General features: G+C 45.0%; 1 protein-coding gene across 4 annotated transcripts in view; it reads right to left on the reverse strand.

The window, feature by feature from the left end:
* rasgrf1 (Ras protein specific guanine nucleotide releasing factor 1) overlaps positions 1-18,456 on the reverse strand; it is a 206,352-nt gene that overhangs the window by 133,566 nt on the left and 54,330 nt on the right. For all 4 annotated transcript variants that reach the window (XM_047822463.1, XM_027174727.2, XM_047822462.1 and 1 more), the window contains exons 2-3: positions 5,711-5,817; positions 4,952-5,099 (exon numbers count right to left, since the gene is read on the reverse strand). In XM_047822463.1, coding sequence (XP_047678419.1) covers positions 4,952-5,099; positions 5,711-5,817 — 255 coding nt within the window. The remainder of the gene's footprint in view (positions 1-4,951; positions 5,100-5,710; positions 5,818-18,456) is intronic.

Raw genomic sequence — 18,456 nt, forward strand, 5'->3', positions numbered from 1 at the left:
GTCTGCTTCACATGAGGCCATTCAAGCTCTGGCTCAGGGGCGCGAGCTTTAATCCTTGCAGACATCCTTGCTCATGCAACGTGGGCTTTTTACCCTTCTTATGTGGAAAATACCCCGGTTCCAGGCCTTGGGTCCCACTCTAGGGGTGTGTCAATGTCGCAGGACTCTTTCGACAGATGCCTCACTTTCAAGCTAGGCAGTGGCCTTGAATGGCCACCTTGCTTAGAGTCTATGGGAGGGCCCTTATCTTGCACATAAATTGCCTGGACATGGGGGCAGAGCATTGAAATCTCAGGGGCTGCCATGTCTTAGTGTGAATAGACAGCACTGTGGTGGTGTCCTATATCAATCATCAGGGCGGTCTGTATTCGCGCCCCCTGTACAGGTTGCCGCCACCGATTTTGCTCTGGGCAGAGTCCAGGATCCTTTCCTTGAGAGCGTTTTTCATTCCGAGACATGTAAATCGGAAGGCAGACTTCCACATGGTGGAGCAAATTTGGCAGATTTTTGGCCAGGCAGAAGTGGATCTGTTCGCTTCCAAGGAGTCGACCAACTGACTGCTGCCTTGGTATAGACGTGGCCAAGGCTCTGTCTGTACACCTTCCCCCAGTAGCTCTGCTCCTGCAAATCCTAGCCAGAGTGCACCACTACCGAGTCAACCTTCTACTTGTTGCTCCTCGTTGGCCCTCTTCGCGGGCCTAGTCTCCCTCCTGAACAGCAATCCATGGGAGGTTTCCATAAGGAAGGATCTCCTCTCTCATGCACAGGGGCAATCCTTCAACTGAGGAGGACCAGTTCCTAGAGGCAGGCCTCTCATCTGAGGTGACAGAGACTCTACTGAATGCTAGAACTCCCTCCACTAGGAAGCTGTATGCTCTGAAGTGGAGGCTTTTTTGCCTCTGGTGCGATGAACACTGTCAGGATCCAGTTCACTGCCCGGTTGGAACAGTGCTGGAGTTCCTGCAGTCTTGCTTTTCTTGGGGCCTGTCCTACTTTAAAGGTGCCGCCATCACTGCAAACCACAAACCTGTCCTCGAGGCCTCCTTGGGGAGGCACCCTCTGGTCTCTCGCTTTCTTTGTGGTGTCAGTTGGTGGAGACCTTCCAGTAGACCATGCGTTCCTTCCTGGGACCTCTCTGTGGTAGTGGAGGGGTTGTGTGAAGCCCCCTTTGAGCCCATAAAGTCAGAAGAGAAGAGAAGACACTGAGAAGTTTCTGACTCTGAAGATGGCTCTGCTCCGTGCCTTGGCCTCTCTCAAAAGAGTGGTTGATTTGCAGGCCCTGGTGATCACCCCCACCCTCCTACAAATTGTCCCTGGCATGTCCAGGGCAGGATATATGCCTAAGGTGCCCAGGATGGCAGGTTGTACAGTCATCCTGCAGGCTTACTCTCCCCCGCCCCACGAGACGGAACAGGAGAGGCTGCATTTGCTTTGCCCAGTAAGGGCCTTGAGGACTTATGTAAACCACTCTACTCCTCTGCTCTTTTTGTTTTGTTTTGGGAGCCAGAACAGGGCTAATCTGGTTTACAAACAGCACCTGGCACACTGGGTAGTAGAGGCCATTACTCAGGCCTATAAGGTGCCCGGTCTTTCCTCTCCTCTCGGCATCAGTGCCTTAGCCAGAGGTGTCCCCCTTGAAGATATTTGTGCTGCAGCAGGTTGGTCCTCTCTGCACACCTTTAACAGGATCTATAACCTAGATGTGGACCCCATTCCAGGGTCCCAAGTCCTGCAGGGCCATTGATGTGCTGTTCCCAGTCTGCTCATCATCAATAGGTGCATGGCAGTATAAGTATTGGTGTTCTTTTGGTAAGACTTTTTTTTTTTAATTGCCGATTGGCCTTCACCCCTTATACACTAACTTTTCTGCCTTAATATTGGATTTTGCTTTGAATTATATAAATTTTGGTGAACCTTCCACACGATTTTATTGGCTAAATCCTTTGGCAGGTTCAAGCATCCAAATCGGATGAGGCATCCAAATCGGATGAGTTTGAAAACCAACAGTTCATCTGAATAGTGCACATGAATACCTTTATATTGTCTGAAACATACATAAATATGCATTTATTATGGATTAGTTTTGTTTATTTGGTCCAAAGTTATCACTGTTTTTATTCACAGACATACTGGCATGCTTTAGGAGCTCATTTGTGCATAAGCTATGGCATGTATTTACTGTATGGTATAATGGGCTACAAAGATGGTTGTTCTACTGAAAGGCTCTCCTCTCTCCACAGAGAAATGCTGGAGCTCTGTCAGAGTGACTATAGGCTTCTTGGTCAGCTCCCCGACTAAGGCCCTTCTCCCCTGATCGCTCAGTTTGTCCAGGTGGCCCACTTTAGTAAGTTAGTTCTGGTGGTACCAAACTTCTTCCATTTATGAATGATGGAGGCCACTGTGGTCGTTGGGACCTTCAATGCTGCAGAAACTTTCTTGAGAAACTTTCACTCTTTTGAGTGTCATATCAAAGGCTGTGAATACTTATGTACATGATTTTTTTCACTTTTGATTTTTAAGAAACTTGCAAATATTTCAAACCTTTTTAAAAATTTTTTGTAAAATTTTGAGGAAAATTATGCATTAATATAAATAATGCATCCATTTGGAATAAGGCTGTAACATAACATTCATTCATTCATTTTCTACTGCTTATCCGAACTTCTCGGGTCACGAGGGGCCTGTGCCTATCTCAGGCGTCATCGGGCATCAAGGCAGTATACACCCTGGACGGAGTGCCAACCCATCGCAGGGCACACACACACTCTCATTCACTCACACTGTAACATAACAAAAAGTTGCAAAAAGTAATGTGCTGTGAATAGTTTACGGATGCACTGCAAAAACACGTTCTTCAGGTGGGCTGTGCAAATACCAAGTCCGCTGCAAAACACATTCCCACTGCTGAAAGTAGTCTGAGAGTTCTCATATTCTGTCACACTTAAAAAGTTATCATCTTGTCTCAGTACAAAGAACTCACAAGAGCACAAGAGCTGGCATCATGAGTATTTAGTTAGCCAGTCCATGCAGAGCACCATATTTGCACTTTAGAGTTAAGTAACAACTATTTGCTCTGGCTGATTAGGAACACAGCAAAGACTACAAATCTACTTTAGGTTCCCTTTCGGAACTCAAGCTGCGTCGAAACGCTATGCTAATGCCCCTGCGTGACCGCGCTCTGAACCACGTGTGTAATCTATCTGACCAATAGGCGTTGGGATGTGATGTCATCGGCGGGTGATGTCGCGTAAACAGGAAGCTACAAATGGCTGCGAGATGGACAAGATGCTAGCTTCTGCTTGGTCAGGTAAGCTCTGTGTTTTTCTGATACAGACAAAAATTCCAAAAGTGTGTTTTTCTGTGTCCCTGTTTAATTACCGGGAAGGATTCACGGAGAGAAGAGCACTCTCCCTCATGTCTCCGTTCCCGCTCTTGCCGAGGCAAAGCACCGGTGCTCGTGGGGCTCGCAGGTCAATTTAGCAGCGGGATTGGAGGCGGATGAGTCCTCTCCAGCCTCTTCTGCTGAATCGAGCTCCGGCTCTCGTGAAGAAGCAGGCCCGATGGCTGCTTCTTCTTCGAGCTGTGCGGCATTACATGTCTCTCCCTACGAGGAAGGAAAGCTGATGGATACTAGCGAGCCCGTGGATTCCTCACAGCCTGTGCTGTATGAGGAGCTCCTCGAGGTCGTGACACGAGCCGTAACCAAGCTGGATTTAGATTAGCCGGTGGAGCAGCAGAAGCAGCGCACAACCAGTAAGCTGGATGAGCGTTTCCTGCGCCCTATGTTGCTTCCTGAGAGCCAGAGCCTGCCGTTTTTTCCTGATCTGCACACCGAGGTGTCCAGATCCTGGAAAACCCCGTACTTTGCGCGCACTTTTCCTATTCACTCCTCGCTTTACGTGAATATGGTTGAGTCTAAGGCGTGCGGCAAAAGGGCAATGCCACGTGTGGAAGAGATGCTGGCTAGTTATCTCTCCCCTAGCATAGCATCATTGCTAAAGGCTCCGGTGTTCCCTACTAAGCAGCTACGTGCTACGTCAGCCTTAGTAGCCCTGAAGGGGCACAGTTCATAGATGCTGGTCTCTCTACCTAGGTAGTAGAGACCCTTCTCCACTCCAGAGCTTCCTCCATTTGAGCAGATGGGTAGTGGATGCGATTGTGTCGGCTCACGAGCCCTCTGGCTTCCCCGCACCATTCAGGGTCCGAGCTAACTCCACCCGGAGTGTAGCGGCCTCTATGGCCTGGACTGCTGGAGTGGCACTCCAAGACATCTGTGACGCTGCGGGTTGGTCCACCCCGCTGACCTTCGTCAGGTTCTATGACCTTGACCTCAGAGCCACCCCGGGCTCCTCTGTCCTATGTGCAGGTGCCAAGGCCCTCACTCTCTACGCAGGGTCTGGTCAGTGTGGAGTGATTGGACACTCGTTCCCATAGCGTTTCGACGGAGCTCGAGTTCCAAAAGGGAACGTCTCTAGGTTACGACCGTAACCCTAGTTCCCTGAGGAAAGAGACTCTGCGTCTCTGTGCCACACTCCCTGCATCCCTGCGGCGCTTACCTTCTCTCGCAGGAGCTAGCGTCTTTCCCATCTCGCAGCCATTTGTAGCTTCCTGTTTACGCGACGTCACCCACCGATGACGTCACGTCCCAATGCCTATTGCTCAGATTACACACGAGGTTCAGAGCGCGGTCAAGCAGGGGCGTTCCCATAGCATTTCAACGCAGCGTCTCGTTCCTCAGGGTACAAGGGTTACGGTCATAACCTAGAGACGTTTTTATTAGAATAGGTGCAAACAGGAATTTGATTCTTGGTCTCAGATGAAAATGTTTTTGTGAAGATATCAAAGAAATATCCTTTAAGTGTATGTGTTGCTTTTGTGAAATATTCAAAAAATGCAGTTTCCTTAACATTGCATGATTATTACCTGATGTTGCACCTCAAGTGATCCTTACCTCTGATTTTAAGCGTTCAATTTCAATCTCCCCATCCTCAATCTGTTGTCGAAGTTGCTTAGCAACTGTTTTCTCAGTCTCCAAAATTTGAAGCAGATGGAGATACTTCTGCATCAAAGTCTCATGCTCTGTGGCCAGGTTTCTGTAGCTGAGTGTGCAAACAAACAGAATCAAAGTACAAACTATATCATATTGTGGGAACATTATTATAACAACACAGGTTGTCCTGTGTAAATGATTCAAACAGTCATACGTAGGTCATGAATATCCAGTCTTTACAAACTCCATCTGCATTTTAAAAATTTTGTAATACTTGCATGAAAACAATTAATACACACCAAAAGGACAACTGGACAGGAATACAATGCTACAGTGATACTAAAATACTACAATACATACACATTGATATAAATTAGAATTTAAATTCAGTAATCAAAATATGAGAAAAGAAATCAATAACGTTTACATTCAAACTAAATAACATGACAAATCTCATGAAACACCATATAAAGTTGTAGAAATTAAGTTAGATTTTAAATTTAATTAGATCATTAACAGATCATTATGGCACGGCTTTTGGAGATTGATCAAATACTATATAGTAATGTGAATTTAAAAATGTTACTTCAAGGTATTTTCACACACTTCTCTCATTGTGGTCCACATGAGACTCAATGTTGAACATGGATTCCATCAGAGCTAAACTTGTTAGCAGAGATTAGCAAGAGTCAAAGTATTATAATGGTGGAATCAGCCTACCTGGCATGTGTTATTGCTGCTACCCATTCTTCACAGTCCTTTACATCTTCAGTGCGAAGCTCAAGAGCTTTTTGATTTTCATGATTGAAGCTGATTGTGAAATAATACTGAAATGTACAAAAAAAAGCAACTTTCAGTGTCTCATCTCTCTGGTAAAACCCCTTTATTTTTAATTACAAGTATGTAAGTATTTTCATTTAAGTATTATTTTAGGTATGAACTAATTGTTTTATGTAAAATCTCTGGTAACATACTAAATAAATAAATTTAAAAAAATCTGTGTTTTACCCTTGCATTATATTTGAGGCAGCCTTCCATGTTTAGTTTAAGCAGTCAAAATAGGTCTGTCAATGGTTAACTAATTGTAATTTATTATTATAAATAAGATAACTGAAGTTGTAATGTAAATTTGTTTTGTCTGTGCCACTGCCTATAAAGATGAGAGCATGTTTGTCAGAGTGTGTAATTGTGGACTGTACACGTAAAATACCAATCTGCTGTAAAACACCTTCCAACTGAAAAAAGTAGTCTGAGTTCTCATATACTGTCCAGCTGAAGGAGTTACCATCATGTCTCAGTGCCTTTTTACACCTGGTCACTTCATATGTTTTCTCTGATCCGATAGCTATCTGATTTGTTAAAACTGTTCCATTTACATTAGGCCACGTAAGCGGGTCTTGGCGAATAAGACATCAATCCGATCTTTCTACTTCCGCCCAACATGCAAATATATTTTACCTCATTTCCGGGGTAATTGAAATGGAACACGCTTTGGTGTATGCAGTTGCTACAAAAAACAGCATTTACTGTTTGCTGCATTTTCGGAGGGCATTTACACCTGGTCTTTTTACCATTGGATAGCTATCGAATCACAGAAAACACATGAAGTGACCAGGTGTAAAAACCCCCTCAGTATAGAGAATCCACATTTTCCACAAGAACACAGGAGCTGGCATCATGATTATTTAGCTAGCCAGTCCAAGCAGAGCACCATATTTGCACCTTAGAGTAAAGTAACTGTTTGTTCTGGGTGATTAACATGGTGCCCAGCATGGCTGATGATTTTGCTATGCTATCCTGATACAAAAATAATTTTGTATGTGTATTAGTGTTGTCATGCATCTTAAGTACACAGTTCATGCAAGCGACAGTAAGATACAGCAGGGAAGGATTTCTGTACATTGGTAAATTTAATCACAAACTTAAAAAGTGCCTGTTAGGCTGCAAATTTCTACTTCGTCTGGACCAAACCAACACCAAGACAGAGCAGCACCGGCATAGTGTGAGAGGCGCAGACCATGAACAACACAACCAATGCGTAGACGATGCGAGCTACATGCTAGGCTAAAGGCTAGAGCTACATGACCACCGTTACCTAGCCTACTGCTAGCTAATTGCCACTCATTTGAAAATAATATGGACAAGCTAAGAACAAGAATGAAATGTTGTGCACTGATTTTCACAGAAACCTGGCTCTCAGACAAAGCACCAGACTCTACTCTTGTACTCTTGTTTGCATGTATGTTGACAGCAGATAGTGTGGAGATGTGCAGGCCCTGCTGAAAAATCCAGCATAAACCAGCATGAAATCCATGCTGGTCTAGGCTGGTTTTTACTGGTTCATGCTGGTATAGTGCTGGTATAATGCTGGCCATTGCTGGTATAGATGGGTGGCCAGCATAGTCATGAAGTTATCAAGCAAAACGGGGCTGGTGTAGCCGGTAAAGCAGTATGATCTTTCTGGAATGAGCTTTATTTGAACAACCTTTATTTTTGCTTGTGTATGTTTCTATGTAACACATTAATATAAGATTAAAACACAATATATTGGAATATATTTAATTATAAGTGTTATTTATTTTGCTCCCTCTTTTGAATAAAGAACTGAAATAACAAAGCTCAAAAAGCTTTGAATAACAAAGAGTAAAAACATTTAAAAATCATTCGTAGGGATTAAAGTGTCTACACAAATTAAATATAGTAATACCAACAAATGTTGACTTCCCGGGCTCCATGAGGGAAGCAGCATATAAATCTTACAGAATGATGGTTTTTGAAAGATTTATATATATATATATATATATATATATATATATATATATATATATATATATATATATATACATATAATCCATTTGTCTCAATTAAGTAGTTAAGTTGTTTGTTAGCTTTTTTAGTAAAGCGGTAATCTGAAGAGATATTACCCAACATCTGCGTTGCTTTAAAGCAACTTGTTCACAAAGGTAAATGTAGTTCCATCACTTTCCAAAAATAAATCTCGCAATGTTTTCGACTACATTATATGTCTTACAGTGGCCCACCCAATCAGAGGCTTGGCCCACCCTGGCCCCACACCACATAACAGCCAATCACAAAATTGGTGCGATATTCAATTCAGCTGGAGATACGTTATTTTCTAATATCTGCCCAATCCCCTATTTTCCCCTCCTAGACAGACAGACAGACTTAGCTCATTCATTCACATTCATGTGCCATTTTTGAGGTAAATGGACGTGCTTATGAAGCAATAAACGACAGTCACAGTAACTTTATTAGAACTGTTAGTGAACTTGAGCCAAAATCCAACAAATTTTTTTACATCCAGTTGCTTGAACCTCTCTGTAGTCTTTCAGGGGTTGCAAAAACTGAACTCCAGAATTAAATTGTTAAATGTTCTGCTGTTTGCAAACTCTTGCAGGAATACAAAGATGCATTTGCAGGTCTTCATAAATTGCATGTATCTGCTATGGTCATGGGTGTCTCTACTGCTTCATGTGAGAGCTCATTCTCTACTTTGGCAAGAATGTTTACACCGTTCCGCCGAACAATGCTTCATGAGAGAAAAAAACCCTTGTGATTTTAGCTCATGAAAAAGCAATAACACATGAACTGGACATGGATGAGTTTGTAACAGAATTCTCTAAAATGAGTAAAAAAGTTAATGCTGTAAATATTAGAGTGATAGAAGTAGATCTTTTTCAAGACCTGCCATGTTTTCCTCAAATCTACAAGTCACTAAACTGATTCAAGATCTATTGTGTGGTTAAAAAAATCCTAAATATAGGCCTGCATAAGATTGTAAATATATATATATATATATATATATATATATATATATATATATATATATATATATATATATATACACAATAACAATGGCCAAAAATTTGGGCTCATCACAGCCTGTGCTGTACAAGGAGCTCCTCGAGGTCATGACATGAGCTGTAGCCAAGCTGGATTTAGATTGGCCAGTGGAGCAGCAGAAGCAGCATGCACCCAGTAAGCTGGATGAGCGTTTCCTGCGTCCTGTGTCACTTCCTGAGCGCTGGGGCCTGACATTTTTTCCCGATCTGCACGCCGAGGTGTCCAGATCCTGGAAAACCCCGTACTCTGCGCGCACTTCTCCTCGTCACTCCCCTCTACCACGAATGTGGTTAAGGCTAAGGTGTGCGTCTACTGGGCGATGCCACGTGTGGAAGAGACACTGGCTAGCTATCTCTCCCCTAGCGTAGCATCATCTCTAAAGGTTCCAATGTTCCCTACTAAGCAGCTACATGCTACGTCGGCCTTTGTGGGGAAGGCTTACGTGGCAGCAGGTCAGGCCGCGGGCTGCCTCCACACCATGGGTGTATTGCACGCATACCAGGCTGACCTGCTACGAGATTTGGATGAAGAACTTAGCTCCGGGACCGCTGATATTGAGGAGTTGCATCGCACTGCCGACTTGATTCTTCGGGTAACGAAACCCACAGTGCTGGCTGTTGGTCGGTCCATGGCGACCATGGTGGCCACTGAAAGGCGTCCGACCTCCTGGACAAGGATCGAGCTGTGCTGTTGGATGCACCAAAGGCTCCTCCTGGACTGTTTGGTGACGCTGTGACGGCGGTCGTGAACAAGTTCCAGGAGTCTAAAAAGCAGTCGGCTGTGTTTCAGCAGTACCTACCTTGGCGATCTCGTGGGGCTGTTCCTGGTACCTCCGGGCACCGCGAAGCCCAGAAACAGGGCGTGGCCACCCGATCCCAACGGATGGGGCCTAAGGGCCCAAGGCGACGCCAGGCCATCGGTTCTGCCACAGGATAGGCTTCAGAGCACGGCCCCCCTCCAGCGGGCACCTCCCTCCACTTCTGCCCAAAGTCTCGGTACGGATGGGGGAAACCGGCTCTCAGGAGCTGTCAACGGCTGGTCTGTCATCCCTGCCACAAGATGTGCTTCAGAGTGCAGCTTTCACCAAGGGGGTCTATGATCTCGCCCTTTGTACAAGCTAGCACGAGCGGTCCTCTTGTGGTCTCGGGACAGAGTCCTCTCTTTGAGGGCCATTTATATCCCGGGGACGGTTGAATGTCAGAGCAGATGCCCTGTCGAGGCAGGGGCTGAGGCCTGGGGAATGGCGTCTCCACTCCGAGGTGGTGGAGTTCATATGGTAGAGGTTCTACAGAGCCCAGGTGGATCTGTTTGTGACCCAGGAGACCTCGCACTGTCCCCTCTGGTTCACTCTCTCTCACCCAGCCCCGTTAGGTCTGAATGCCATGGTGCAGTCGTGGCCGAGGCTATGACTGTACACCTTTTACCTGATCGCACTGCTCCCTGGAGTTCTGGAGAGAGTTTGCTGGGATGGAGTCCGTCTCCTCCTGGCAGCACCTCGATGGCCGGGCAAGCCATGGTTTGCGGATCTGGTGTCCCTACTCGAGGGCCCTCCGTGGGAAATTCCCCCCAGGATGGCATATAGCACCCGTCTCGCCTGGAGTTTGCCCCTGGCATGGCCAGAATGTTTCTCTATTCGAAACTGGGTACGTACCTAAGGTGCCTTCGGCCCCCTCACGAACCTGTCATGTTGCAGGCATTCTGCCCTCCTCCATTTACAGCCCCCGAACAGGAGCGACAGAACCGACTGTGTCCAGTGCGAGCACTGGTCACTTACCTCCGCAGGATGAGTCCGTGGAGAAAGTCAGAGCAGCTGCTTGTCTGCTACGGCCCTAACAGGAAGGGTTTTCCGGCCGATAAGCAGACGTAGAGAAGATGGGTAGTGGATGCGATTGTGTTGGCTCACGAGTCCTCTGACCTCCCCGCACCGCTCGAGTTCCGAGCTCACTCCACCCAGGGTGTGGCGGCCTCTATGGTGGGTCTGCTGGAGTGGCACTCCAAGACATCTGTGACGCTGCGGGTTGGTCCACCCCGCTGACCTTTGTCAGGTTCTATGACCTTGACCTCAGAGCCACCCCGGGCTCCTCTGTCCTATGTGCAGGTGCCGAGGCCCTCACTCTCTAAGCAGGGTCTGGCCAGTGTGGTGTGTTTGGACACTCATTCCCATAGTGCTTCGACGGAGCTCGAGTTCCAAAAGGGAATGTCTCTAGGTTACGACCGTAACCCTAGTTCCCTGAGGAACGAGACACTGCGTCTCCATGCCACACTCCCTGCATCCCTGCGGCACTTACATTCTCTCGCAGGAGCTAGCGTCTTGTCCATCTCACAGCCATTTGCAGCTTCCTGTTTACGCGACGTCACCAGCCGATGACATCACGTCCCAGCGCCTATTGGTCACATTACACACGTAATAGTCTAGTCGTAACCTAGAGACGTTCTAGTTCTTTTTTAACGTTCTTTTTTAACAAAACCCAATTCTTACAGTTCATGTTTCACTCAAGTAACAGGTTTGTTCTAATTCATGTAAATAGATATAGATAGATATAGATATAGATAGAATATTTTAAAAGAACTGTCAAAAAAATATTCAAAATTAAGAAAACACAAACACAACAATAACAAACAACCCTAGCAATTGTCTTAAATATATGGTAATAAAACTATACACATGAGAGATTAAAGCATTAAAGATCACTGGGAATCAGAATGTTTGCATACTGTACATGAGGTACCTGGATGACAGCTGCACGGCAGTTGTTTCAGCTAGCGAAATTAAGGACTTTAACTATGACATGTTTGACCAAACTCAGGTTTATTGGGTACGATGGAAGCAAGACTTCTTCAGGGCACAAATACTAATGCTTAAAGGTATGTAACTTAATATATGTAACTCAATATAAACAAATGAGTGATATATATAGTTTTGTTTCTTATTTTGTTTCTATAATTTTTCAGAGAATAAAGAAGGCATAGAGCAGGAGTTGTCTAAAATCAAACGACTCTGGGTAGCACCTCTTAAAAAAACATAGTCATCACCACCACATACTACTTGTTACTCGCTAAAAGAGAGAGCGGAAGCTAAGACCAAACATGTGTGTTGTAAAGGTTATGTTGTGTAACGTTATTTGTGCACGTGTGTAAATTACAGTGTGATGGCAAATGTCATTGTTTAAAAAATATTTTAAACAAACTTATATATATATATATATATATATATATATATATATATATATATATATAATATATATAGTAATATATATATAACAAACTTATTATATATATGTATGTATGTATATATATATATATATATATATATATATATATATATATATATATATATATATATATATATAACAACTTATTTATATATATGTATGTATATATATATATATATATATATATATATATATATATATATATATATATATATATATATAACCAAACTTATTTATATATATGTGTATTATATATATATATATCTATATATATATATATATATATATATATATATATATATATATATATATATATATATATAAAGCCATGTAAATGCTAGGAATATCCAGAATGTTTTTCTTTATTAAAAAATGAATTGCAATTCTCTAGAAAATTGTCTTGGTCTTTAATTAACTATGAATATGCACTAAGAAATGTGATATGTTGCAAATGGGTTTTGTTGGGGCCTTGCTGGGATTATAATAGCATCATAGACAACATATGTTCACCAGCACACCAGCATCCCAGGCTGGTCGGCCAGCACACCACCATCCCAGGCTGGTCGGCCAGCACACCAGCAACCAGCACCTAATGCTGGACCAGCATACCACCATCCCAGGCTGGTCGGCCAGCACACCAGCAACCAGCACCTAATGCTGGACAAGCATACCACCATCCCAAGCTGGACCAGCAATGCTGGTTTTTTTAGCAGGGGGTTGTTGTAAAGCACTGTTCTGTGGACATAAAATTTTTATTGGTGTAGTGAAGTCCTTTTTTACCAAGGGAGTTAAGCGCTGTATTTCTGCTGGCTGTTTACATTCCGCCAGAAGCCGATCACGTGACCGAGTTGGTAATTCTGCACAAAGTCATCAGTAGACAGGAGACTGCACATCCAGATGCGTACATCGTGGCTAGTGATATTAATCACTGCAACCTCAGGGATGTTCACCCCATGTACCACCAACACATGTGCTTTCCATCAAGGAAAAATAACATTCTTTACCAAGTTTACAGCAACATAAAAGACGATTATAAGGCTGTACCCTGGCCACACTCTGAACAGTCAGACCAAATCTCAGCGTTTCGATATCCAGTTTAGAAAAGAACTCCTCAAGTAAGCCCCCACAGAAAGTAAGACTGTTAAATAGTAGAATAAAGAATCAGAACTGCTTTAAGTGTACAAACTAGAGTGTGTTTAATACTGCTGCTCTGAGAGAGGACTCTTCTGTGGACATGGAGGAGTATGCTGCAGATGTAACCAGCTACATTAACACATGAACTAAAAACATCATTCCCACAACACACGACAAGATCTAACACAGTGATAAACCTTGGATCAACTGTGAGTTGGATCAACCAGAATTTGTCTCAGGAGACACTGGGAAATACAAAAAGGCCAGATACAACCTATGCAAATCAAGTCTCCCACAACACTACCTGAGTGATCTTTTTATTATCTGTCACACCTTCTTCGATCAAAAGGTGCAGGCTAGCCCTCATACATTGGAGGGTAAGGACACATATGTCGGGTCAGAATGCTATTCATTGACAACAGCTCGGCATACCAGGCTCTCTGAAAAGCTCCTCCCCCTTGGACTGACACCTTCTCACTGTAACTGGGTGCTGAACATCCTGACAGACAGACAATGAGTCAAAGTAGGAAACCAGACATCAGAACCTACATCATTGAGAACTTCACCTGGTGTCACAATACTCAACAGCTCCGCAGTAGATCCAAAGCTGTAATTATATTTGGCCCGGGAGATCATATCAAATATGCATTACAGCTGGCTAGCCGCATGCTCCACGAATACTACAAATCCCAGAATGCCTTGCCACTGTATTGACGCGTAGTCAAGAAAAGCAAGCGCCCCTCATTCTCTGTTGACAGTTGTTAACAACCATGCTACAGTCACATGGGGAAAGTTAAATCCGCTAATGTGTCTGTAATGAAAGAATATAACATAAGAAGACACTATGAAACGAAACATTATGAGAAGTATAAGGACCTGGACGTAAAGCAGAAGCTCCAGAAGGTGGAGGAGATGAAAAAAGTCTGGTTTCCCGGCAGACTATGTTCATGAAAGCAAAATCAAAAAGTGAAGCTGCTGTAAAGGCGAGCTTTATTGTGGCAGCAGAGATTGCAAAATCTGCCTGGCTCTTTAATGAGGGAGAGTTTGTCAAAAAGTGTATGGTCAAAGTTTGCGACATCGTGTGCACAGATAAAAAGCAAGATACAATGTGCAGATCAATGTGCAGAGTAAATCAGAGTTTAACAAACTGAGTATAAATATGTGTTTTCTTTATGAACTTTTTCTACTCCAAGGCATGAACTGTTAATAGTCAAAAAGTTGGATTTTCTTTGAATAAAATTATTATTTTTGGTTGTTTTGTTTTGAAAAAGATCTACTTCAAAAAGGAACTTAAAATGATACAGTGAGAGGCATAATTTATTTTATTTATTTAAATAAGAAATTAACAACACTGATGTGTCTTTTATTTCAAATTTAATTTCTTATGTGTTTGTAATATAAAGCGCTGGTTGTTTCAAATCCTGTGTTTAAGCAAAACTAAAGTTCCCTTTCGGAACTCGAGCTGCGTCGAAACGCTATGGGAACGCCCTCTGCGTGACCGTGCTCTGAACCATGTGTGTAATCTGACCAATAGGCTTTGAAACATGACGTCATCGGCGGGTGACGTCGCGTAAACAGGAAGCTACAAATGGCTGCGAGATGGACAAGACGCTAGCTTCTGCTCGTTCAGGTAAGCGCTGTTTTCTGATACTGTGTTTTTCTGATCGAGTGATGGCTGGCAGACAGAACTTCCGAAAGTGTGTTTTTCCGTGCCCCCGTTTTATTAACGGAAAGGATTCGCACGATCGATGCGTTGTTTGCTTGGGAGTGGAGCATGCACAATCGGCTCTCGAGGGAGTCCATTGCTCGCATTGCAGCCGCATGGCTATGCGCACGCTTCGCTCCCGGAGAGCGCTCATCGAGAAGAGCGCTCTCCCTCACGGCTCCGGTCCCGCTCTTGCCGAGGCAAAGCGGCGCCAGCGCTCGTGGGGCTCGCAGGCCGATTTAGCAGCGGGATTGGAGGCGGATGAGTCCTCTTCAGCCTCGTCTGCTGAATCGAGCTCTGGCTCTCGCGGAGAAGCAGGCCCGATGGCTGCTTCTTCTCCCGGTGCGAGCAGCGCGGCATTACATGTGTCTCCCTCCGAGGAAGGAGAGCTGATGGATGCTAGCGAGCCCGTGGGCTCCTCACAGCCTGTGCTGTATGAGGAGCTCCTCGAGGTCGTGACACGAGCCGTAGCCAAACTGGATTTAGATTGGCCGGTGGAGCAGCAGAAGCAGCGCACACCCAGTAAGCTGGATGAGCGTTTCCTGCGCCCTGTGTCACTTCCTGAGCGCTGGGCGCTGGGGCCTGACATTTTTTCCCGATCTGCACGCCGAGGTGTCCAGATCCTGGAAAACCCGTACTCTGCGCGCACTTCTCCTCGGCGCCGGAGCCTGCCATTTTTTCCTGATCTGCACGCCGAGGTGTCCAGATCCTGGAAAACCCCGTACTCTGCGCGCACTTCTCCTAGTCACTCCTCGCTTTACGCGAATGTGGTTCGGGCTAAGGCGTGTGGGTACGGGGAAATGCCACGTGTGGAAGAGACGCTGGCTAGCTATCTCTCCCCTAACGTAGCATCGTCGCTAAAGGCTCCGGTTTTCCCTACTAAGCCGCTATGTGCTACGTCAGCCTTAGGGAAGGCTTAGGGAAGGCTTACGTGGCAGCAGGTCAGGCCGCGGGCTGCCTCCACACCATGGGTGTGTTGCAGGCATACCAGGCTGACCTGCTACGTGATTTGGATGAGGGACTTAGCTCTGGGACCTCTGATATTGAGGAGTTGCGTCGCACTGCCGACTTGGCTCTTCGGGTCACGAAGCACACGGCGTGGGCCGTTGGGCGGTCCATGGCGGCCCTGGTGGCCACAGAAAGGCATCTGTGGCTCACCTTGTCCGACCTCCTGGACAAGGATCGAGCTGTGCTACTGGACGCACCGATGGCTCCTCCTGGACTGTTTGGCGACGCTGTGACGGTGGTCGTACACAAGTTCCAGGAGTCTAAGAAGCAGTTGGCTGCGTTTCAGCAGTACCTCCCTCGGCGATCTCGTGGGGCTGTTCGGCGGCAGCCCCAGCCTGGTCCTTCCGGGCACCGCGAAGCCCAGAGACAGAGCGTGGCCACCCGATCTCCGCGGGCAGGGCCTAAGGGCTCAAGGCGACGCTCTAGGCCCAGGAAGTGGCAGGGTGACCTGAGGGTCGCCCTCGCCTCTGACAAACGGGCAGTGGTGCATAGATCCTGACGATCTACGGTTGGGGGGATGGGGCACGCCTCACGTGACGGTGCCCATTCCTCCCCTGCACCACCGGGGCGCTAGGCCGTTGGCTCTGCCACAGGATGTGCTTCAGAGCACGGCCCCCCCTCCAGCAGGCACCTACCTCCACTTCCGCCCAAAGTCTCTGTACGGATGGGGGAGGCCCGCCGCCTCTCAGGAGGTCTCAACGGTCGCAGTACGTGGCTCCGGCCGTTCGGGTCATGGAGGCCGGTCTGTCTGCCCTGCCACAAGATGTGCTTCAGGGCGCGGCTTCCCTCCAGCGGTTCGCTCCCCACCTTTCCACCCGAAGGTTCGTTGTGGAGGGGGAGGGTCCGCCGCCTCTCGCAAGGCGCCATCAGCTGCAGGGCTTGGCCCCAGCTGCTCTGAGTGGGTCAGAGGCCAGCCCTGAGGGGCTGGTTCCCCTGAGGAACTTTCTGACAGCTTGGGAGGAGCTGCCAGGAGTCTCCCGGGGGGTCCTGCGGACCATAGAGGACGGCTACACGATTCAGTTCAGACACTTTTAGAATCTTAGAAAATAAGTTGCAATGGAAAAGAAGAAATGCTAAGTAACAAGCAGAACATCCATTTATAAACAGAGAACCGTATGAGACACAGAGTGGTACACTGAGTGAAAATAAGATTTACCTGATTTAGGTGGCGCTAATTCAGTTTGTTTACTTACTTGTAAACTCTTCTCTCGCTTCATAATTTTCAATATTTTTTCATAAATCCCCAAGGGTCCAAGAAATATCAAAGCCTTTTAATCCAAACTGCTGTGCTCGCCTTACAATAGTTATTTTTCTGACCGAAGACTGTAAACAGAGTTCACTCCTGTCCATTTTTTTCCGGCTCTCACTTCCCAGTTGATGAACTACAAATTCGGTGTCATATTTGTAGTCCAGCCCTCACGTGAGCCAATAGGTGCTCGTAGAGCAGAGATAGACAGCTTAGAAGCCAATATCCGGAACACTCGCCGTTTGTTTGGCAGTTGGGCCAGCCAGTAACAAGTAGCAAGACCCTGATATCTCTTTAGCCAAGACGATACCAACGAGGAGCGATAAGGGCCATCTGGCAAGGGGCCAGCTGTGCCAGTTAGAGCACTGTGAAAACATGACTGTTATGACTTAATTCCCAAGCTGAACACACACACACACACAGAATAGCTTTCCTGTGTTTTTTTTTTTTCCACTTTTTTGTGAGCAGATATTAATGCCTAGTGGGAAAAAACATTCATATAAAATCAAATCCATTCTTGGGCCATTCTTTTTGACTTCATAAAAAATTGTTTTTGTTGGGGAAAGTTTTTTTAGCCCCGATGTTTTCCGTAGTGTTAAACCAGGTGTAGGTTATTTTATTTTATTTTTTGTTTTATTTTGTTTTATTTTTTGTTTTTGTTTATTTATATGGATCCCATTAGCTGAAAGTCTACGCAATCAGCTAGTCTTCCTGGGGTCCACACATATGCATACTCATACATACATAAAATCTGGTTTTAATTCATAACAGGACTAGACATAAATACAATATGATTTATAATTACATTAATCAAGATATATAAAAACCTAATGTAGTGTTTGTTTCAGTAAAATTCCAATTGGGTGGGTGCCAGTTGGGTGCCAGTAAGGCCTAGAATCACCCTGACACTCGTATCTGAAACTAGAGATTGGTTTTTTTTTCCAGTGAGATTGTTTTTTTTCTGAGTGTCAAAGTTTTTGGAAGCTGAAAACTTGGAGCATTATCTAACCGAGTAGAGTTACATGATGTTATAAGTGAGTCGTTAGATGAGACAATTACCAACAAGTTAACAACAATTTAATTGATTTATTCTTTTTACTTTTATTTTTTAATTTGTATTCTTTCCTTTTTGACAATGTAACTTTTAATTTTTACAACTTAACAATTTGATTTGATTATTTCTCTAAGTGATTTAACTATAGTTTATTTGATTGTTTGATAGTTTATTTGATTTTATTTGATTTATTAGTGAGTTAATTAATTGAATGGATAAATACTTGGTTGAGTATGTAATTAT

Source organism: Tachysurus fulvidraco, chromosome 13, assembly GCF_022655615.1.
Source record: "Tachysurus fulvidraco isolate hzauxx_2018 chromosome 13, HZAU_PFXX_2.0, whole genome shotgun sequence".
Lineage (NCBI taxonomy): Eukaryota > Metazoa > Chordata > Actinopteri > Siluriformes > Bagridae > Tachysurus > Tachysurus fulvidraco.